Here is a 23,610-nt window from a genome sequence, read left to right on the forward strand (position 1 = left end):
AAGGGGTGGTTTCCAGGGCTTGGCCTGTCTCTCGCCTGGAGCCCCAGGCTTGGCTGGCAGGCTGAGCAGTGGAGCCAGGAAGGCTGAACTAAGCCCAAGGGGAGGGGGCAGGTAGTGGGGAATGACACACAGGGAGATGGTCTGGGTGGGCTGTGCCCCCTTCTGTCCCTCTGCCAGGCTGGGTGGGCACAGGAGAGCACGAGGGCCATTCTGTGGAGGACAGCCCTCTGACCACGGAAATGCTGTGCACATGCGGGGCTGGGGAGACATGTTCTGAATTTCTGGACAGGCAGCTGCTCCGGCGCACTCAGCCGCCAGGTCACAGCTCAGGGAGGCCTGTTCAGAGACGGGCAGAGAGGAGGCAGCAGCGCTGGCCGGGAGCACAGAGCAGGGGAGGCCGTGGCAGGAAGGATGGCAGGGTTGGCAGAATGAGGCCCCCCAAGATGTCTGTGTCCAACCCCGGCAGAGCCTGTGGATGTTAGGTCGCATGACTTGGGGAATTAAAATTGCTAATCAGCTGACTTTAATAAGGAAATCATCCTAGATTATCCGACTTGGTGCTGTGTAATCCCAAGGAAGAGGAAGGCAGAGACTCAGAGAAGAAGCGAGAGGGAAGGGCAGATAGCGTGCTGCGAAGACCCTTCACTGGCTCTGAAGATGGAGGAAGGGGCCACAAGCCAAGGAAATGGATTCTCCCCTGGAGCCTCCAGAGGAATGCAGCCCTGCTGACACCTTGACCTCAGCCCAGTGAGACTCATTTCAGACCTTGATGTCCAGAACTGTCAGATCAGGAATGCAGGTCGTAGTCATTTGCTATGGTGGTCCCAGTAAACTGCCATGGGTGGCGAGGGCAGACGGGCCTGATGCGAGGAAGGGCCCCAGGCCTGCCAGGCCCGGGCAGTGGGTGCCCCCTGCCCCACCAGAGAGGGTGTCTGTGCTGTCAGGAGCACCTGGCCTCTCAGGTGGATCCAGTTCTCCCACCCAGCTTTCCGGGTACAGAACTTCTAGAGATGATGAAAAGAGCTAACACCTACTGAGTGCCTAGTCAACGCCAGACAGTAAAGCATCCCAGCGACCCTGGGAGGTGGGTACTATTATTATTCCCATCTTGAAGGTCAAGAAGTAGAGGCTCAAGGTTGGTGTCTCACATAAGTGCCCACGATCATGGCATCGTGCTGCTTTCGCCAGGGGAGGACCCCCTCCCTGTCACCAGTGCCCAAGGGGAGGGGCCCTAATCCTGGGACCTATTATCAGGACACATGGCTTGCTCCTTCCAGCTCCTGAAATGTTCAGAGTGAACCCCAGCTCCCCTCTAGAGCTTTCCATCCAGGGCCAAAGCCCACAGTTATCACTGCTGCTTCCTGTGGGGCTCCTGGTGCTCCAAAGGGTGGGTCTGATGCCTTCCTGCCCCCAACAGGGCCTGTGGGAAACAGATGGCCTCCTGGCCAGGCCCAGGGCACGAGACCTCAGGGCTGGCAGGAGAATCACCCAGACTTTCTTGGTTCTCTGGCCTCCCTCCTGAGGCACTGGTGTCCAGACTGGGCCCTGGGCTCCAACCCCAGGGCATGTGGAGGAAGCTGGTAGCACAGGGTCCAACAGGCTGGACCAGTTAGGTTCGAGGGAGAGGGACAAAGGCTCTACCCCACCCACCTCCAGCTCCTTGTACCCCTGTCTCCCTGCAGAGCCACCCCTTGGTTCCCACTGTGAACCTCAAAACCCCTCCTGGACCTTCCTGCTCTGGGAATCTCTGACCAACCACCAAGACTGAAAAACTTCATCTGGGTTCTCGTCTAGCTTGGCAAGCCCGACGGGCTGCATCCCTTGATGCATATTTAATAAAAAGCAAACACACAGCCTACAGTCGACCCCCAGGCTGTAAGGAACACACTCTTATTATTTCACATCATAAACCACCCCAAAGTTTGCTGGAAACTGATTTTATTAATAATAAGTCACATGATACAAAAGAATAAGAATATTCAAAAGGCATTTAGTAAAATACTGCTTTGTCCCAAAGAGCAGGCAGAAAAGGTTAAGGCACAATGGATGCTTAGAGAAAAGGAAAAAGAGGCTGAAGAGTCAACAAGTAATCTGTGTACATACACATACACACACACACACACACACACACACACACACACACACACACACACACACACACACCCTCAGGCCCCTCAACCCACCAGACAAGAATTCACCTGGCATCAAAACACTGAGTGGGATGACAGAGCCAGACGGCTGGGAGCCAGTGAGGTTGAGGGACTCCAGGAGAGACGGGACATCCTCTGGCTGGGACACTCCAGAAGACTGGAGACACCTATTTATTATGACAAAAAACAAAGTCCCTGCTGCCAGAAGGCAAGCCCACCTCAAAACATCTGGAGTGTTCAAGGGTCACCAGAGGGAGGAGGAGGTGAGGGAACTTGACATCTGGAGACAAGAGGTTCGCATTTCCTCTCCCACATTCCCCGCTGGGAAGGAAAGACAAAGCAAAGCCTGTGCTGAGCTGGCCCTGCCTCTCTCTTGTGGAAAGTCCCTGGAAGTGCCCACAAGAGCCAGGGACCCACCATGGAGGAGCCTGAGGGCTGGCAGGCCCTCTTCCAGGCCAGCTCTTCTGGGAAGAGGAGGAGGGTGCAGCTGGGGAAGAGCCACACCCCAGCCACATCCAGCATCCCTACAAGGTCCCAGGGAAAAGAGAAGACCACTCCTGTCACTCACTCATGCCTGGGCCGGCCCCCAGGGTCAGGCCAGGCAAAACCCTGGTGCCATCTGGGAAGGAGAGTCAGCAGCTCCGAGGTCAGTAGGGGCATTCTCTTGAGTTGCCCCAGAGGTCACAGGCTTCATGGAACCAAAGCAGGTGAAAAAAGATCAAAACTAAAACCTGAAGGCCAAAGGGGCTTGGGATCTTCTCAGGGTATGGAGTATGGATCTGGTGGGTTTGCTGGCCCAAGGGACAGCCACCACCCAGCACAGTGATATTACCAAAGATTAACAAGCATACTTTCCTTCTGGACAGAATCTCTCCTGCCTGCAAGAGAGGCCTGAGTGAGGGGCATGGGAGGCCCTCCAGATCCAGCCAGCAAGGGAGGGCTTGGTGGGGGCTCACCTTCTCTGTTTCTCGTGTGGTTCAACCCTTCCTGCTCCCTACAGGGCCACGTCCCAGCCTGCCGGCATGGGCTGGAATGCAGCAGAAGGAATGTGGGGACGTGGTCATCAGAGTCCCAGGAAAAGACCAAAGACACACTATTCCTGAGTGTCCTGAGCCCTGTTCCTCAGCCACCTGCAGCCACTGGGGACTTCTGAGCAGGGGATACTGTCCATCTTGAGAGGGGCACAAAGGTGAGTCCCTGGGTGGCAGGAGCCAAGTCAGACAGGTCCTGAGACAGCAGTGGGGCGCAGAGTCCAGGGGGAAGGCAGGCAGGCTGTAAGAGGGACTGGCGGCAGCCCCCAGCCAGCGCTGCACAGCCCAGCCCGGGTAGTGCCCCAGGCACAGAGGTCACCTCTCCACACACCGAGGCATCCTTCCCCCGCAACACTCCCCACTAGGGAGGATGGTGCTGGGCCAGGGCCGGGGCTTCCCCTGTGCCCTCCTGCCTGGAACAGCTGCCCTCAGCCCTGCTCCAGGCTGTCTGTGGGCCGCACCACGGTGTAGCTCCCCTGGCTCAGAGAGAGCTGTCGGCTGAAGAAGGATGTGGTGCGCTTGGGTTTCACCCGTTTGATCTGCTCACCTGTCAGGGAACAAGAGTGATGCACTGAGGGGAGGGCCCCCCACGAGGGACCAGCCCCAGCGGGAGCTGCCCCCTCCACTCCTGACAACTTTGTGAGCCTCAATCGCCTCTCCAAGTCTTCCACCAGTGACAGGATGGGTGTGGCATGTGGCCAGCCTCCCAAATCGGAGGTGGTCAGGGTCTGTGTTTGATACTGGGCCTACCGCAGTGTCTAAATCTGTTCAGGAAGAGCCCACAGAGGTACAAACTTCCAGCTATAAAATGACTCACGGGGATGTAACATACAGCACTGGGAACGTGGTCGATAATATTGCAGTAACCCTGGATGGTGACAGATGGTAGCCAGATATCCTGGCGATCATTTTGTAACATATAAAAATATTAAATCACTAAGTTGATGTGTCCAATCACTATATATATTACAATGTGTAAGATATTGTGTGTCAACTATAATTCAATAAAAAAAAAAAAAGAGCAGACTGAAACCACAAAAATACCTGTAACATGGACTACTGGCTAAAGGTGAGCCTCAATGAGGTAAAAAGAGTTCTTTTGAGTTAAAATTTCAAGCCACGTGATCAAGGTCAACATCAACAGTCATAAATCATGTTGATAATGCACCTCTGATATGAGGTGATAAAAATGGAAGTTTACTTCTGTGACCTTCCTCCCAAAGACCCACAGTCCCATCTAATAATGAGAAAAATGTTAAGACAAATTCCAATAAAGGGGCATCCTACAATACCCTGGGCCAGTGTTCCTCAAGGCTGTCAAGATCGTCGAAAACAAGGAAAGTCTGAGAAACTGTCACAGCCAGGAGGAGCCTAAGGAGACAGGACAACTGCATGTAGTGTGGTGTCCTGGATGGGACCCTGGGACTGGAAGTGGATGTTTGGTTAAAACTAAGGATGTTAGTTAATAACACTGTGTCATATTGGTTCATTAATTATAATAAGTATACCATATTAATGTAAGATGTTAATTTAAAAAAGCTACAAAAGAAAAACAGGCAACAGAAAAGAACAGTAACACATGAAGAAACTGTAAGTGATCAAGCATGTAAAAATGGTCCAGCTTCACCGGTATCCAAACACCAACTGAAACAAGTTCTCTCTCATCGTGGGTGAGGGTGCGGAAGGCAAGTGCCTCCTTCTCTCCTGGGAGGGGTAGGGTGGGCACACCCTTTGACCCAGCAACCCCATTTCTAGGGATTTATTTGGAGGAAACAGTTCAGATTCCAGGGAGGGATTTAGAGACAGGTATGTTGTTTGTAGTAGCTGAGAACTAGAAGCACAATGGCCTTGAACAATGAGGGGGTTGGGGCGCCAACCCTCTGCGCAGTCAAAAATCTGTGAATAACTTATGGTTGGCCCTCCACGTGCGCGGGGTTCCTCTGCGTCTGAAGATCGGGTAGTACTACAGTGTTTACTGTCGAAAAAGGTCTGCAGATAAGCGGGTCCGCACAGTTCAAACTGGTGCTGTTCAAGGGTGAACTGTAACCATAACGTCCAACAACAGGGGGTCGGGGAATTGGGACTGAGCTCAAGGAAGATGGCAATGCTGGAAACAAGTATGTCAGAGAAAGACCATTTCTCTTTTTCTGATTATAAAAATGACGTGCTTGCTGTAAAAAATTTAAAGGCTACAAAGAAGCACAAAGGAAAAAAGTAAAAGTTACAGCATCTGTCCCCACACGGGGTCTCTCCCTGCTTGTGGATGCAGTCCCACGCTGCTGTCCTATTACCTGATTTTTCTACTTGGTGTTACTTTGTGAACATTTTGCTGTTTGGAAAAAAACTTTTTTTTAAAATTTTGGAATAATTCTAGATTCACAGTGAAGTTGCAAAGATAATACAAGGAGTTCCTGTGTATCCCCATGAGCTTCTCCTATGTTAGCATTGTCTGTGACCACAGTCCGTTTGTCACAGCTAAGGAATGAACACTGGTTCGGCTTTATTAACTAAGCTGCAGACTTTGGGATTTCACCTTTTCATCCACATGTCTGCCGTCTGTTCTGGGACCTGACCCAAGACACCACACTGCATGAGGGTGTGGCAGCTTTACCAGCTGCACTGATTCCACAGGGTGTGGGCCTGTACCCACACAACAGTCATGGGTAGTTTCTCGTTTTTCACACCTGGACACATCTGTGGATGCGGCAGTGAGAAGGGACAGAAAAGGGCTCTTACTTCTGGGACCCCAAAGGCCTCCAACTCTCCTATCACAGAGCTCAGAAGATGTGACACTCGCACCCAGCCCACAGCCTCTCAGCCTCTCAGCCAGGTCCTGTCAGCTGGAGGTTAAACCACCAGGCCTGTAATTGCTGCTACCTCCCGACCCTCTGGAGCTCCCCGTGGCGTGTGGGTGTGCATGGAGATGCGTGTGTAATCACAAAGGGGTCACTCACCCTCCTCCACGTAGTCGATGGTGGAGAGATGCTGGATCCGACTGCACACCACGCTGCCCTGCCTCCGCAGCTGGGGGCGCTGAGTGGGGGGTGGGGAGGGGCCAGGGGCCGAGGTGGGGCCAGACGCGCTCTCTTGGGGGGCGGCGGGCTCCGTGGCAACCTGGTTCAGCTCGATGCAGTACTCAATGAGGCTGCTCATCAGTTCGGCCTGGGGAGGTGGAAGGGGCCGGCTTGAGGAGACCCGAGGGGTGAGCCACAGCCCAGGCCACCTCTCCGCACCTGCTGCAGAGCGAGATGAACGCGGCCCCCTCACCTGCCCTCTGAGGTGACTTCAGAAGTCAGACACGGGTGGGAAAGGAACATTCTAGTTAGAGGGCACAGGCCAAGCGGGGAGCAGGAGGGAGGGGAGGGCCCAGGCAGAGCTCTCTGTGCTGAAGGGACCACGTGCAGGGCTGAGAGAAGAACCTGCAGGAGGCCACAGAGGAGGGGGTGGTGAGGTCACCGGGGTGAGATGGGCAGCTCCCTCTGAGCACATTCTCTGTAAGTGACGCCTTCTCACCAGACTTGAAACATTATGCGTGCTGACATCAAAGGGGATGTGACTCAATGTCTGGGCACCACATGACAGGACGGCAGGGCAGGCACACCCACCAACAGAAAGCTGACAGCAGGGGGCATCCCCGAGGCAGCACGTGTTCATTAGGTGCCTGCCCTGCTGCAGGCAGGGGACACAGCATGGACAGAGGGGGACACAGTGCCTGCCTCGTGTCCCCAAGAAGAAAATCCACTGGGGAGCAGGGTCAGAGTCCAAGGGGGTGGCCGGCACCCACCCGCCCGAGTCTCTCCAGAGCAACATAACCCACCCTTGCGGAAGGGGAGCGGGCAGGAAACGTGGGCCCAGGAGGGAGACCCAGCATCCTGGGCTCCACTCCTGCCCCCTCTCCTCTCCAAGGGAATGCCACCAAGCTGTAAGGGCCCGTGGGCGGCCAGCAGGCGGGCAGTTGGGCAGCTGGTGGGGACGAGCCCTGAGCTACAGGCACAACGGGGAAGCCCTCTGAGTTCCGCTATCACCATCTCATGCTTCTGAGGTTCGGGGAGGCTTGTACCTTAACTGCATTTATCCATTCAGGATAAAACTCAGCAAACCAGAAATAGAAGGGAACTCCCTTAACCTGATGAAGGGCATCTATGAAAAATGCACAGCTAACACCACATTTAGAGCAAGACTGAATGAACACTTTTCCCTCACGTCAAAGATATCTGCTCACACCTACTCACCACTGTACGGGGTTCAGAAGGGACAATGTCAGGCAAGATACAGACTGGAAAGTTAGAATGCACCTGTCTCTATTTGGAGACAACGTAGCTGTCCACAGAGAAAATCCCAAAGAATCCGCAAAAAACTACTAGAACTAGTGGGTTTAACAGGGTTACAGAAGATAAGGATATATAAATAACAAAATCAACTGCATTTCTATATACCACAGCGAACTGAAAATGGAAATTAAAAATAGTACCATCTCTGGTAGCACCTCCCCCCCAAAAAGAAGGGATAAATGTAATAAAAGATGTACAAGATTTGTATGCTGAAAACCACAAAATGTTAGTGAAAGAAATCAAAGAGAAATAAAATGGAGATAACAAATAAATGGAAGGGAAGACTTAAAACCATCTCTTCAAAAGACAATTTTAAGAAAATAGAAAGTAAAGTTACAGACTGAAAGAAACCATTTGCAAAAACACATATTTGATAAGAGATTGGTATGCAGAATGTATAATGAACTCTCACAGCTCTGTAAGAAAACAAATAACCCAATTAAAAAATTGGACAAATGATTTGTACAACATTCCATCAAAGAAGACCTATGGGTAGTAAATAAACATACAGAAGGATGATCAACACCATCAGTCATTATGAAAATGCAAATTGAAGCCACCACGACCTAGCATTACCATGCAGTTATAGAATGGCAAACAAACAAAAACTGACAAGACCAGTGCTGGGCGAGGATGCAGAGCAACTGGAACTCTCGGTCACTGCTGGTGGGATGGCAAAACGGTTCAGTCACTCTGGAAAACTGTGTGGTAGTTTCTAGAAAAGCTGATCATATGTTTATCAGACAGTCCAGCAATCCCACTCCTAGGTGTTTACACAAGAGAAATGAAGGCATGTGCCCACATGATAGATAAATGTTTAGAGCACCTTTATTCACAAATGGGAAACAACCCAAGCATGCTTCAGTGGGAGAAGAGCTGACCTGTAGTGCAGCCACACCATGGAACACTAGTCAACAATCAAAAGAACAAGCCGTCATACCATGAAATGTGGATGAATCTCAGACGCCCGAATCTTAGTGAAAGAGGTCAGGCTGAAAAGGCTGCTTACAGTATATACGCTGTAGGGCTGGACCAGTATCTATTTATCTACGCAACACTTGACAGACTTTTGGGTTGTTTCCAATTCTTTGCTCACGACAAACGAAGCTACTATGAACATCTGAGTAGACGTCTGTGTGTAGACATATGTCTCCATTTCTCTTGGGTAAATATGATAAATGTGTTTACATGACATTCTGGAGTAAGCAAAACTCTAGGGATAGCTCGGGGGAGATATTAAGTAGTAGGTGAAGAGATGAACCTGAAGCCAGAAGAGACATGTACAAAACAATAAAAAAAAAAAAAAAGATAACCCCAAAGAAAAATTGGCAAGATTTCAATTTCAAAGACCAGGATATCCACACAGCACATACATACATAAAAGGGCTCTACCTCATTAGTCGGGAGGGGGAAATGCCAATTAAAACACACAGAGATTTGAGGGTGATGGAAATAATGCCAGTAAAAAAACGGGCAAAAGATGTGAACAGACATTTCGCCTCTAGGAAGATACATGGTGGCACATAAGCGGCTCCAAAGCTTGCCGTGGTGGCGGTCGTTAGGAAGGTGCATGAATGTGTCAACACTCACTCTTGGGGGAGGGTGTAGCTCAGTGGCAGAGTGTGTGTGTAGCATGCATGAAGTCCTGGGTTCAATCCCCAGTACCTCCATCAAAAAATAATTAAATATACCTAATTACTCCCACCAAAAAATAAAATTAAAATGCAGCAAAAAACCAAAAAGAAAACAAAAAAACTCACTCTTAAAATGGTTTCATTTTATCATAAATTATACCTCTTAAAGTTGACAACAAGCGCCCTGGTGCAAACTGGCAGCAGCCTAGCCACGCCTGCCCGTGACCCAGCCAGTCCGTTCCTGGGTAGGGACCCAGACGTGGGCACAGGGGACATGCAGGATACAGATCACGCAGCATCGTCTGCCAGAGTCCTGAACTGGAGACCCAAGTGCCCGTCAGCAGTCAGCAATGAGTGCAAACGCCAAGACTGGCAAATTCACGGCAGTAACACCAGAGAGCCGTGTGAAAGCTCAAAGGGCTGCCACCCACAGTGGGGACAGAGCTCAGAGACACAGGGCTGAGCGGAGAAACCGGACGGAACAGAACATGCTGTGCAGAACCACTGGAACCGCTGCTGTAAGGCTCCAAACCCGGCAGAAGGGCTCTGGGTGACACAAGTCAGGATGGGGGCGCCCTTGGCGGGACACAGGGCTGGGAGGGGCTTGAAGAGTCTTTCTTAATCTGAAGGGTGCTATGTTGGTTTCTTTGGGGGAAATTTGTTGAGCTATATGCTTAGGATTTGGGCACTTTCCTGAATGTATAATTCAATAAAAAGTTAACTTTAACAAGAGGTCTAGACTAGTGATGTAAAACTTATGAAGTCACCAGCATGAAAGTGGGGACAGCCCATCAGTCAAAGCCCAGAGGAAAGGAAGTGCTAGGACAGGAGAGAACCCCCTGGGGAGGCCGGGGAAGGAGGCCCAGCGGCGGAGGGGGGGGGGCAGGAGGAGTCACTGCAGGGCCAGGAGAGGGGTGTGCAGGAAGCTACAGAGGAGACAGGACAGGCACCTCTGCGCTGGGTGGCAGAGCCCCAGGGGTTTGGGTTGGAGCAGCAGGTGTAGGGCTGGGGAGGGAGGCAGGAGAGAGCAAAGGACGAAGTGTGGCCATGGAGGGTCTAGGGGCCAAGGTGGTAGCAGAAGGGGATGGGTGCTTTCACAGGGAGTCCCTGGAGTGCATCTGCCTGCTCAGTGAGAGGGGGTGGGGGTGGAGGCTCGGGTGGGAAGGTGGGGTGCTGAAGGGAAGGAGGGCGGAACAAAGGCACAAGGGGCCTCACCCCTTCCATGCCTGCTCATCACTGGGAGCCAGTGCAGGCTGGTCTCACAGCACTGGCGCCCCTCCACCAGCCACTGTCCCACCTCCTGACCAGGCCTTCCAAACTCGCAGGGGTGGTTCCCGGTCAGCAGGAGTCAGGTCCCAGGTCCCAGGCCCTCAGCAGCCCTCTCACCTCCTTGCCAGCCAGCCTGGAGCCTCCAATAGTCTAGGACTCCCTGAGCCCACCCACCCCCTCCCTCACCCCAACCCCCAGTGCAGCCAACACCCACACTACCTGCTTGGAATAGATCTTGAGAAGCTTGTTGACCGGTGTGCCCTCATTGTCCCCATCGAACTCCAGCCACAGGACAGACTCCTCCTCCTCAGGGGAGGTGTGGTCCCACGACAGCTCCTGGAAGCGCAGGCCCAGCAGGACATGCTGACCAGAGAGAGAGACAGAGCTTGGACTCCCCTGGGCAGAGGCCTGCTCCCTGCCCCATCCCACTGGGGCATCACAGAGAAGGGACACCTGGCCAGGCTATTTACCTTCAAGGCTGAGCCTAAATTCATGTGTGAGTTTCTCTTGGGAGAGGAATCCCTGCTTCATTCAGACCCTTAAAGGGGGCTATGGTCCAGGGAGGCTGAGAACCCCTGACCCATAGCACTTCTCACCAGTGAGTCAAGCCCCTGACAGCTGGGGCAGTGACGGGGGAAGAGGCATGTAGGCAGCAGAGACCTTTCCCCTGAGATCAGCTGGGTAGCATCTCAGCAGGAGGCCAAGGTGAGCCCAGTATGTTGGGGTATGGCTGCCCAGGAAGGGCTGGGATCCCTCTCTGGGACCAGAAGTCTCCCCAAAGTTTTCTGCTGGCTTAGGAAGGACTCCTGCCTGGGTGCAGAGAAGCTGCCCCGCAGGGTAGGCTGCTGACACCACTTCCACACAGCTGATTGAGACAGCCAGCGCCAAGTACAGGAGGAGGAGGCGCAGGACTCAGACAGCCAGGAGGGCACCTGGTTGTGGGGCTTCTGGAAAACCACCAGCTAGTCTCCAGCCACTGGTTGGCCGAGGCAGCCAGGCCCTGCCAGATTCCCTCTACTAGTTGCAGCCTCCCCCTGTCCTGGCCACCCTCCTGCCTAGCACGCTGGGCAGAAAGGATGACACACAGCAGACCCAGGGAAGCCCCCAAGATGACAAGTGGAAGCCGCAGGGACATGGGAGGGAGGGAGGCCAGACAGACCACCCACCCTGCCCCAAGGCCAACCACAGGCCTGAGGGAGCCAGGAAGGCCTGGGTAAGAATCCCACTCCCTTCCTCTCCACTGAGCCCCTCTCCCCTACTCCAGGTCCCAACCTGGAGGAGCTGGAGGTACCTTCTCCCTGCTGTCGATGACATGCACGCCCTCCAGACTGATGGCCACAGACACTGGCTTTCGACCACCCCGGTGCAAAAAGCCCTGGGCCGGCTTGTCAATCTCACCGTGGAAGAAGGCACACCTAGGGAGGGAGACTGGTGTTAGCCTGTCCCCTCCAGCACGAAGAACAGATGGCCCAGGTTCACCCTGCAGTGAATGCTCTGGCCAGGCCCTGTCCCAGGCACTGAGAAGCTTAAGTTGTTTGAGTCACTGACGGTTAAGTGGAAACCCACGCCAGGGGACAGAGAAACTGAGGGAGGCTTTGTGGAGATGGTGGCATCTGAGCTGATCAGCGGGATGGCAGGGTTTGAACAGGCAGGAGGAAGAATGGGTGGCAGAGGACGGTGGGAACTGCGGGCAGAGGGAAAAGCATGAACAGGTGTGGGACAGAGCAAGTCATGTTCGGGGAACGGCTAGGAGCCCACGGACTCAGGGGCTGAGGCTGCTGGAGTCTGTGAGAGCCCCACTGTCCCCCAGGAGCTGCCCAGGCAGAGAAGCACTTGACATGGAGAAGGAGAAAGCGTACAGCGGCCCTGGAACGTCCCCCCACTGAGCTGCCACCCTCTCCCTCCTGCCCTGCCACATCCTCTTCCACGCCTCCCGTGGCCCGGGCCCCTCGCCCCCTTGCACTTGGCTAAGCCAGAGCCCTCGTTAAATCCTGCAGGCCCAAGGATGGGACTGAAACCAGCATGCCCCACCTTCAGTTCCTAAGAGCAGCAGTCCCCCTCCGGGGAGGCTCCCACAGGCTCAGGGCTGGGACTCCCACTCCACTGAGGAGACCGAAGCAACAGAAGAACGGCCACTCCCTGCCCTCACATCAGTTTTTGACTCTACTGGATCCTGGCTGTCCGCACACTCGCACCTCGTCTGCCACAGAAACCAGAGGCCTCGTGCCGCCTGCAGCCACGCCGCTGCTCCTCCCTGGGCTCCATCTTACAGCACAGCTCCCTCAACAAGCTGGTGGCACCCACTGTCTCCGACCCTCTTTCTCTCTCCTTCACCCACTGCCACCTCCATGATTCTGGAGCCAAGGTCAACTATCAGCCACACAGGACATGTTAAACTGGACCTTGAAACAGCAGCTCCTGAGGCTTGGTCACTCCCTCCTGCTCAACACCTCCCTTTGCTGGGCTGGTAGAGACCCTCTGGCCTTGCTGGCTGGGGTCCTGCTCTGTCTGGTCCACACTCACCTTCTTGGTCATCTCTCGGGGCTCCTAGTTTCAAACAGCACCCACATGCTAATGACTCACCAGCTACCCAACTCCAGACTCAGAAACCCACCTGGAATTACCACCTGGGTATCTGGCGAATGTCTCAAAATCCTCACATCCAAGGACAAGCCCTGGATCTTCCCCGACCTGCTCCACCGCACTGCTGGTCTCGGCTGATGCCAACGCCACCCTCCAGCTGCTCGGGCTGGAAACGCGGAGTCCTCTCCGCCTGCTCTCCTCCAGTTCTTCTACCACACATCTAGCAAGCTCCTTCCACTCCCCCCTCAACAGCCCTGGAATCTGACCTTGTCTCCCCTCCTGCGTTACCGCCACCAGGCTGAGCCACAGCATCGTTTGGAGTATTGTCACTGTCCTCACGGGTCGGTCCTCTACTTCTATTGCTGTCTCTCTTGCCGCTAGAATGGCGGCTTCAGGGGCAGGGATGAGTCTCTTTTGCTCATCGAGGTGTCTCCGGCACCTAGAGTGCTGGCACATAGTAGGTACACAAGAGCTACTGGCTAGATGTGCCTGCATGAGTGAGCGAGCTCACCAAAGGGGGGGTCCATGGACCACATGGCCATGGCAGGAGGAAAGAGAAGACCTGTGGGGGTTCCTGGCCCGTGACAGGGGAGGGGAAGATGAGCGTCTGGCTTGGGACCTGCGGGGCCAGAGGAGCTGGCATCTAGACACACCTTGCGTGAGGACAGAGCCCAGCGGGAGGCAGGCGAAGGGGAGGGACTGGGCACCTGGGGCCGTGGTTGCAGCCGGGGAGCTGCTCACCCGTAGAAGGGCAGCTCGTGGCACTTGAGGAGGTAGGCGCGGTAGTAGGGGCTCAGGGAGGCCTCGGGCTCGCTGTCCCCACTGGCCGCTTCCTTCAACCGGCGGTAGGCGTCCAGCAGGCCCTGCTCGCCCGTCCCAGCCTTGGCGCCCCGGCCCCGGAGGGCGGCGAAGAGCCCGTGGCCCCGCTTACATAGGTGGGCGGGGAGGAAGGAGTCCAGCTTCTCCCTGTGGAGGAAGGAATGTGGGTGCCTGGCATGAGGACGGGCCCATGCCTGTGGGCTGGCCGGAGGTGTCCAGGTCTCCAGGGCACGGAAAGGGCAGGGGAAGCCCTGGACATCCCAGCAATGTGCCTGGTCGGCAAGAGGCCTGAAGTCAGGAGACCGAGAGGAGAGCCAAAACCAGGCCCACCCCAGAACCAGTCTGACTGGAGGGTTTCAGAGCAACATTCATGTCCGAGTCAGGAAAGTTTGGATTTCCGAACTAGTGGAGATGTCACAACCAAAAACTGGTACAAGTGACCTAGAGCTATCAAAGCTTTGTTCTGCCAAACAGGGATATAAAGCCCCACCAACCACCAACCCATCAGCCCAGGTTCACGAAGAAATGAGCATTTTCAATCACATACACACAGGGTAGGAAAGAACCTTGGTGTGACCACACTGTTTCTCCTCTCAGGCAGCCCAGTGACTACATGGCCATGCACCAGCCCTTCCAGGTGAACCGCAGCTGGAGTCTAGTCTACAAGCCATGAGCGCCCTCTCCAAGCCTCAGTTTCTCCACGTGTAAAATAAGGACACGAATCCCTACTCACGTGGAAGGGCACTAGTATGTGCCCGGTAGGTATGTGGCGGGTGCCAAGCAAATACCACCGAGCTTGTCATTTTCACCGAAGAATGGAGGGGTCCCTGCTGGGGCTTCTGGAGGACCAACACCTCAGGTGGAGGGGAGACGTGGCCAGCCCTGTGGCAGGACTGATGCAGGGAAGGAGCCTGTGCTGGCCCGGAGAGGCCCAGCCACAGGGCAGCACAAGGAGGGGCACACAGGGGTGCCCTGGACATTTTCATCATTTGTCCTCCACACCCCTGCTTCCAGCAACAGCTCCCAATCGTCATTTGGAAATCCCACCTTCCCACTCCAGTCCATGGGGTCCTTGCAGGCTCACGGCCCGAGGCCTCAGCCAATCAGCACCCTGGCCACTCTGCCTCCTTTGGGTGGACCTGGGCCCAGCCACCAGTGGTTAGATGAGTCTCAGGACTCTGGTCACATGAGAGATGAGGCCTCTCCTTACCAACGGGCAAATATTGTGGCCACCGCGAGGCCAGAGCCTGCCTACGTGCGAGCTGGCCCAGAGGACACAGGGTCTGGGGAGGGACCCAACACAACCACCCCACACTTGTTCATTACTTGACAAAATCCCTCAAATCCAAACAGTCTGAGCTGGGTTTGCTTTACTTGCAATAGGAACAGGTATGCCCATCACAAGAGCCAGGATTTCTACAGCCGCCAGCCTCACACCAGCTCAGCTGGGAGCCCTCAGGCTCCCAAGCCCAGGATGGTGACTTGTCAGTCACCCAGCACAAGGCCCTGTCTCTGCGCAGCCTTTCCCCCAACACACCTGCACCTGGGAGGGTTGGTGGGGGAGCCCTGGGTCCAGAAACAGGCTGTGCTGAGAGTTCATCTTCTTTGGAATTACCGCTAAGCCTCTGGATCATCTGGAGAAGGGCCTGGTCTGCTTCCAGAGCAGACTCAATCATCACGACCCCAGGTTCTGCCAATCCACACAGCAAAGAGCACGGCTTCTCGAGAGAGGGTGTGGGAAGCGCAAAGCCGGCATGCTGGAGCATCCGGGAAATGGGGCCTTGTCCCTGGAGTTCAGGACTAAGCTAGACTATCACTGGCGACTGGGAGTTCGTATTTGCTCAGTCCCTGGCTGTGACCCCCAAAAGAACAAGCCTAACTGCCTCTTAACCTCAGGCAGAGGCTGGGGATCCATGCTCACGCACAACGGGGGGTCCTTTCACAGGTGTCACTTCACCCCTCTTCCACTGCCCAGGCCCCTCAGCCCAGAGCAGATGAGGAAAAGGAGATTCAGAGAGCTGGGGTGACTCACCCAAAGTCACACAGCATCAGGGCCAGCCCTGGGCTCAGGCCTCCTGACTCCAGAGCCTGGCAAGACTGCACGTAAATACGATTCTGGGGCAACCCTCCTCACCTCGGGCCCCTGCCTCAGGTCACGCTGACCCTCACCTCAGGGCACAGGCCGTGGGCTGGCCAGGCTGGTAGGGCCCGAGCTGCACACGGCACACCAGGGCGCCCAGGGCCTCGCAGTCCTCCACGTCGCACGGGTACCGAGCGGCCAGCACGTTGCCCTTGGCCTCCTCATAGAGCAGCCGCAGGACCTCCTCGTCACGGATCTGCGGGCCGGTGTGGCAGGGAGGGGCTGCTCAGCTGAGTCGGGCACCAGTGTCCAGGGGCCAAGGGAGGAGGGAGGCTGGACACAGGGCACTAGACCTGGTGGTACTGCCTGGGGCTCACTCCTCACCTGGAGCTCCCTCCGTTTTGGGAAAAACACATTCCTTCGGAACTGCAGGGAGGGCTCATCTGGGGAGAGAGGAGGGAATCACTGCCTGGCCACCCCGTGCAGCCGGCTCTGCCTTCTCCCTGGACCGGCCCAGTCTCCAGTCCCCAAGCCTCCTCATCATGACTCAGAAAATCCGAGGGCTATCCAGAGGCTGGGAGTCCTGACCTATCTCCATGTGCTCGCTGCCTCCCCAGCCCATCTTCTCCTGGGCTCCCCTAAGGGATCACTTCCTCCCCTGGGGGAGATGCCGGGTCTGCTCCTCAGCCAGGGCAGCTCCACCTGCCAAGGGAGGCCTGGCTGGGCTGGGAGTCCACACTCTAGACCGCAGTGGGCCCTGGAGACAGGGACGCACAGGTGGCAGCACTGACCCATGGCCACGTCGTCGTCCGGAGCGTCAGTGAATCGCAGCAGCAGTTCCGGCCACTGGCGGCCCAGCTTGTAGGGCTGGTGCTTGGGCTTCAGCTGCACCTCTGAGGGAAGAGACAGGAAGTGGCCATGAAGCCCCTGACCAGTGCAAATGCCGCCCGCTGACGGCAGCAGCGACCACGGCAGCTGTAGCCAATGTTAGTTGAAGGAGGTCCGAAGCATTCGGACTACTTCAAATGGTTAATGGCATTTGCCCTGCAAGAACCTTACCCTCATTTCATCCACAGGGAAAAACAAGGCTCAGAGAGGTTAAGGTGCTTGTCCAAAGTCACACAGCAAGTGAAAGGGGGTCAGGGTCGAGACAGAGCCAGCCTCTGACTATCCGCTACAGTGCCCAGGTGGGCTGGAGCTGAGAGGCTGTGACAGATGGAAGGTGCTGGGGGTTGCGGCACAGATGGTCCCAGTACTGCATTAGGAAGTAGAGCCCAAAGCTGGTTACTGAGGCTCAAAGGCCCAAGGGACTGTTCACCCCTTCTTCTGGCATTGCCTGGGCCTCTCCCTTTACAGCCCCCACCCCAGCATCTCCCCTGGGGACTCCAGCTGACCTCCAAGCTCTCTGCCTCCATGGCCTCCAGGCCCCATGCCATCCGGCTGCTTCATTGTATTTCCTTCTCACTCCCTCTCCCACTCTGCTCCTGCCATGCCAGTCCTCTTCAATTGCTTGAACAGTCCCTGCTAGTTTGTGCCTCAGGGCCTTTGCACAGGCAGTTACTCCTGCCTCCAACAGCCTTCCCCCAGATCCTCATATGGCTGCTAGCTTCAGGGATCACATTCCCCAGACCCCTAGCTAAGGCAGCCCCTTCCTGTCACTTATCCCACCAACTGCACCCTCTTTTTGGTTGCCGTTACAGCGTTTACCACTATCTGATGTCACCTGTCTCGGCCCCCACTAGACAGTGAGAGCCAGGACTGAGTGCACCACTTGCAGCCCCTCGTCTCTGGGCTGTCAGCCAGCCCCAGACTCAACACCCTAGGCCAGGAACGAGAAAGTGGTTTCATCTCAAGGGCCAGTGACCCTGGTCTTTGAGAGTCTGAGATGACTCTCAAAGCCCATCAGGTGATGAATGAGGATAACTGCTGGGGGTGCAGGAGGAGGGAAGGCAATATCCACGCCTTGTACCAGCTACACCTACCCCCTTACCCCTGCCATCAGAGGGACAAGCCCTTTGTCCTGCCAGCCTGATGCCAATGGTCCTCATCTCTGTTCTTTGAGCTTCCATTTGGACCCTGACTTTAGCCCAAAACAGTAGCCACAGCCTCCAAACTGGCCTTCCTCCCTGCCTATTGCCTCTTCCATCCAACCCCGGCATTCATCTTCCTCACACCCCTTTCTTCCATCATTTTTCTGATCCATATTTCCCAGTAGCCCTCATTTCTAACCAAGATCCTTGGCCACCATCTGCCACCCTCCTTGCCTAACCACTCCCAGGAGGGGACACTGCCGTTTGTGCGCTCTCTCTATCTGGACACTCACAGGACTCCAGGGTCGGGAGGCTGTGAGGATCACCCACTTTACAGATGGGAAAACAAAGCCCAAAAAGGGACAGTGCCTGAGGCCACCAGAATCAGTGGTTCCACCTGCCAAGTCTCCCGACTCTCGTACCACACTAGACCTCGAGTCCTCTGAGGGCAGGGACAATAGTCTCGTTCCCCACCAGACCCCTAGCATCTGGATCTCTGCCCAGCACAAGGCGGGGGTGCTCTGCACATACTGGTGAGATGAATGAGGTAACTGGCTAGCTGGGACCCCTGGGACACTGTAGGGGAGGCGGGTGTGGGACAAGTGTTCCTTCCTTCTGCCAATGGCCCAGCCCCAACCAGCCTTAAACCCTGGGTCCCAGCAGCTTAGAGGACTCCTGTTGTCAGGACGGGATTACGCTGACCCTGCAGTCCCACACTTCCAGACGGGGCCTTCCTGCCTGGAGGCTGCCACCCAAACGAGACTGACAATCCTGGGAGCCCTGTTCCATGTAGAGCGACAATGGCACTGAGAAGGTCAAACTTTCCCAAACACCCAGCTTGAAGGGCGGCTCCAGCAGACGGTACCCCCTCCCTGCCTCACGGCCCCAGGGCATCTGTCACTGCTTCACCCACTCTGGGGGTGGTGTGGGGCCAAGAGTTCCAAGTCAAAGCTGAAGTGGCCTTTCAGCCTCCTGAACCCGGCCTGGGAACAAAGTGGGTGCTGACTCTGTGCTGGGGCCTCCTGGACAGTGCAGTGCCCCAGAGTGACCCACCGGCCACACAGGCAACCCATTCATGTTCTTACAAAGGGGGAGCAGGAATGTGACGAGTAGGGAGTGGGGGAAGAAACAAGCTGCCCAACTGCAAGGACAGGGAGCCTGAGGCAGGGCAGGGGCCGGACACATGAAACCACCCCACCCCACCTCACCCCCTCGGCCAGCTTTCCCAAGAACAAGCCAAGGGGCCCACAGTCCTGACCAACAGTCAGAAGGGGTAAGGAGGGGCAGCTGAGCTGGGTGGGGAGCGGCCAAAAGAGACCGGTCAGCAGGAAGCGGGTGGGCGAGAACAGCAGCTGGGCAGGAAGCTCCCACTGGTGGGTGGGGGTGGGGAGACGGGCAAGCCTCTCCCACCAGGCCAGCGACGCCCTTCTTGCCCTATTCCTCTATAAGGGAGGAGACTATTTAAGCTCAGAAAACATGCCTGGCCCCCGCACGAGCTGGGGCATCCTCTCCCCTGGCCCCTTCCCGTCCAAGCTAGCAAGCTAATGGCTCTGAGATCCCAGGGAGCACCTCGCCCTCCCTGTCCCCCAGGTCTGAGAGTCTGGAGACCCCCCTCCACTGCCTCGACTCCCATGCCACCCCTGCCTTGGGATCTCAGCCTGAAGGGGCATGGCAGGGCGATCACTGGCCAGAAACCAGCCAGGGCTGGAGGCGCCCTGCAGAGAAGTTGGGTTCCCACTTATCCTGCCCTCCCCACCCTCAGGGGAGGCTGCTTCCTGGGCCAGGTCCCACCTTCCTCCATGGCCCGATGGAGCAGGACACAGTTCAAAGAGGCTGGCTGGGGGCCACCCAAGCTGCCCTTCTGATCTTGGTCCTACTACTCACTGGTCCCACCACTCCAAACCTCAATTTCTTCATCTGAAAACCAGGCTGGGCCATGAGGATAAGGTAAAGTTCTGCTTGTAAAATGTCAGTTCAGGCTGTGGCACAGAACACGTGCTCAGTGAACGTGGTCCCCTTCCCTGCTCCTCCTGACGCTCAGGTCCAGGAGCACTGAGGCTGAGGGGCAGGCTCAGCCCCTCCTCTGTCTCACCAGAAAGAAAGGAGGTGGGAGCAGAGGGGCCAGGCACCCTCTCAGGTCTCTGGGTCCTGAAAGCCATGGATGGCTCCTGGACATACACAAGTCCCCCCTTTCCCTAATGTATAGTGGCCAGAGGTTCTGGTAGCTGCCCCCTCCTTCCCACTGGTCAGAGCCTTCCAACTCTCCGGCCTGGGCTTCTCACTGCTAAGCCTTACCCAGCAGCGGGGAGGCGAGCCAGAGGGCGAAGGCATCCAGGGCGATGTCCGAGAGCTGCAGGACCTCACGGACAGCACGATGCAGCTCGTGGGCACTGAGTGAGGGCAGGTTCTCCACAGCCAGGGGCACCATCTTGTCATCCGCCAGGTACACCAGCACATCAGCTGCTGCAGTGGAGGCCAGGCAGGGTCAGCTGGGCCCGCTGCCCAGGCACAGGCATGCCAACAAGGCACCCTCCACTACCCAACCCTACACCCCTTGGGGTGACCAAGGCTACATGCCAAAGGCAGAGCCCCAGCGTCCCCAAAGGATCCTGTGAAAAGTGCTGTCTGTTAGGACTTACTGGAGACCCTCAAATCACCCAGAAGCCCAGCAACTCTGGCCCAGGGAGCAGCCTAGCCCCACCTTAATCCCACAGGTTCAAATTAGGGCTGGCCACTGCCCCTCTACACAGTCCCCTGGCAGCCCCAAGGACTCTGGGGTGCTTCTCCCCTGAAGGAGAACATACCACAGGAGGGACTGAGGCAGAGACAGGCTGAACCTATCCTGAGGTCAGAAAAGTTAGTATATCAAGCAGGGAGTGGGGGAGGGCTAGTAATCCACTGTTATCCTTCGGTAGGCCGCTGTCTCTCTCTGGCCCAAGCTAACATGGGAACAGAGGATTCTCAAGGCCACCCTAGGGTAAAACAAGTTCCAGGGCTCAGCTTCCTTAGGACTCCTCAAGCTTCAGGACTCACACTATGGCCTTTCAGGACAGCCTTGAACAGGTAGGAGAAATACAACCCAGAAAATTGAGTGTTCCATTGTGACAGCCTGTGGGGTGCCTGTCTGAAGCCTAGAGCCAAAGGGAGACCCTTGGAAGAGCAGCCAGATTCAAATCTCTTTCGCTGGACCTGCAGGTACAGGGGGGGAGCACTGAGCCTGGAGGTGGATATGCTCCGGTCCCAATCCGAGCCTGGCCTATCTAGTTGACTGACTTCAGCAAGTCAGTGTGTCAGTTGCCTCATATGCAGAGTAGGGCTAATACCCCTCCCCTCACAGAGTGGCTGTGAATCAAATGAGGTGAAGCCTATGAAAGGCAAAGGCATAGTTTATTATTCATATAAGTAAACGTGCTTTGGGGGATCCCTAGACTGTTCTGCTCTAAGAGCTACTTTCTTCAGAGATCATAAAATAATATCCAAGAGGCTGAAATTCAGATTCACTTTTCAGGCAGGGAAATCTGGGGCAGTGAAGTCTCCAGTATCCTGTGACTTAACCTCTCTAAGGCCCAGTTTCCTTCCTATAAAATGTAGATAATGATCCTTGTTTTCAAAAGGCCACTTAACAAACAAAGAAAGTGAATGTATCCTCTTTCATTCAGGAGATTTCGCTTGAATTTCATGGTTAGGTAAAATTTTACAAGTGAGGAAACAAGTTAGATTGAAGAAAAGTACTCAACTTGCAGTGACAGATCCCAGGTCCTGATTGACCTGTCATTTTTCCACACCTCAAAATACTTTGTTAACTAATAAATAAGATTCTCTTTAATCAAAGAGATGACAAGCCAGGGCCACTTCCTTAGGGCTTGGGCCCTAGAAGGGAATGGCAAGGAAGGGACTGGGGACAGGGACTCACCTCGGGCTCCTACGGAAGACACACTGCTTCTATGGGATCGATCAGCGGGGGCAGGCTGCCCAGCATTGCCTTCTGTCCCGTCCATCTGTAGAGGGAAAGAGAAAAAGCAGTTACTGGAGGGTCCAGGGATCGGGGTGCTGGAGCCCTTCAAGCTCTCACTGAGGAAGGGAGGGGTCCCGAGTTGATCTATGAAGGTGAACAATCAGGGCTGGCAGCACTGGTGTGCAGACTAGCGGGGTGGGGGGCTGAAGGTTCTCAGCCTACTGGAGGTCGGGGCTGGAGGAGCGAGTAGGGCCGTGGTGGTCAGGAGAGGGGTCAAGCTCCGCTCGCTGGGATGCTCAGGCACCGCACGGCGCACCCCCGTCCCGGGTGGGGGCCCGTATAGGGCTTCGCGGCGCTCTCACCTCACAGGGACACAGTGCTTGCAGCCTCAGCCCAGGTTCCTGCTCTGACCCGGCCCCGGGCTGCCGCTCCCGCCCCACAGCCAACCGGGACTAGGGATCCTGCTCGGGTTCCAGCTCCGGGGTCTGCGACGCGGAAGCTGAGGCGGAGGAAGCGGGGCGCTCACGGCCACGCCTCCCCGGCCCGCGGGTGCCAATTGGAGCCCGGGACTGCCGCGCACGCGCGCTGCTTGGAGCCCGCGCACTTACGACTCCATCCCCGCGGGCCCGCGCATGACCGTGACGTCCTGGCCTCACGCCTCCCGCTTCTGGCTGCCGCATTACAAAACCGTCCAGCCACCTATCCGAGTGACTGGGGACGAGTGACCCAAATACACAGGCCCCAACTGTTGGCCTGCAACGGGGTGTGGCGAGGGTTCAAGGCAATCGGGGAGAGGGGCGCGAGCTCTGGCGTTCACACGCGTGTGACTTTGGGATGGTCCCCTCACCTGTGAAAGGGAGATGCTTCTTGGGGGCGTGTCAGGGATCCACACTGGGTTGGGCGCTAGGTGAAGGTGACGTAGGCAGCCGCCTGTACTGCAGGGCCTCGAGACCGAGAGGGGTGATGGGCTTTACGCGGTGATCAAGAGATATGGTGCCTGTCCGGACTCATCCTAGACAAGCCCCTTCCCCTCGAGGCCTCAGTTACCATCTGCAAAATGAGGAGGTTAGACTCGATGACCTCCAAAGATCCTCAAGTTATATGTCAGAATCCAGGCTAGGCACACTTATTCCAGGGAGCAGTCACATGAGCCTTCACTATCTTAGACACACAGCCCTGGACACCTTGCGGCATTCCCAGGCTGGGGAGAGGCGTTGGGGCCCCAAAGAGGCAGGTGTGAAACAGCTTATCCCCAGGGTCATGTCACCAACATGTCCTGGCAAGGCTAGCCTATGTGTGCCTGAGGGGTAGGTCTCAGGGAGAAAAACAGGTCCATGGGGTGCCTTCCTGAGCTAGAGGAGCCAGAGGTTGTTTGAAGTGACAATGGGCTGGGTGATCAGGAAGGTGGGGGAGGGGCGGGGCAGTGGACTCTCCCTGCCCCGATTCCCCAGCGTTGGAAGGCAGCTCCGGCTCCTAACCCAGTCCAAGTTTTCTCAGTATTTGAAACAGCTCTTTGCTTGCCCTCCAGGACCCACACTGCCCCATAATTGGCCCATTACAACATGTCTTTCTTCCTAGCAAGACCTAGGGATTCAAGGAAGCTCAGATGCGAGCAGTGGGAACAGACATCTCCCTCCAGGTTCCCCACTCTGGGACCAGGTGGGAGGCTTGGTGTCCTCCCTAAACCGGCAGCTGGCCCTGGGTCTCCAGTTCTCTCTCTCCATCTCC

General features: G+C 55.8%; 1 protein-coding gene across 1 annotated transcript; it reads right to left on the reverse strand.

The window, feature by feature from the left end:
- Positions 1 to 1,927: 1,927 nt before the first annotated feature.
- FRMD8 (FERM domain containing 8) lies at positions 1,928 to 22,405 on the reverse strand. The gene is made up of 11 exons (XM_010996002.3): positions 22,245 to 22,405; positions 21,841 to 21,925; positions 20,223 to 20,390; positions 16,689 to 16,790; positions 16,282 to 16,340; positions 15,987 to 16,153; positions 13,740 to 13,964; positions 11,707 to 11,830; positions 10,635 to 10,778; positions 6,136 to 6,343; positions 1,928 to 3,728 (listed from the first exon to the last, which is right to left on the reverse strand). The coding sequence occupies exons 2-11, from the start codon at positions 21,923 to 21,925 to the stop codon at positions 3,610 to 3,612; spliced, it is 1,401 nt and encodes a 466-aa protein (XP_010994304.2). The 5' UTR covers positions 22,245 to 22,405; the 3' UTR covers positions 1,928 to 3,609.
- Between the last annotated feature and the right edge of the window lie 1,205 nt (positions 22,406 to 23,610).

Source organism: Camelus dromedarius, chromosome 12 (genome assembly GCF_036321535.1).
Source record: "Camelus dromedarius isolate mCamDro1 chromosome 12, mCamDro1.pat, whole genome shotgun sequence".
Taxonomy (NCBI): Eukaryota; Metazoa; Chordata; class Mammalia; order Artiodactyla; family Camelidae; genus Camelus; species Camelus dromedarius.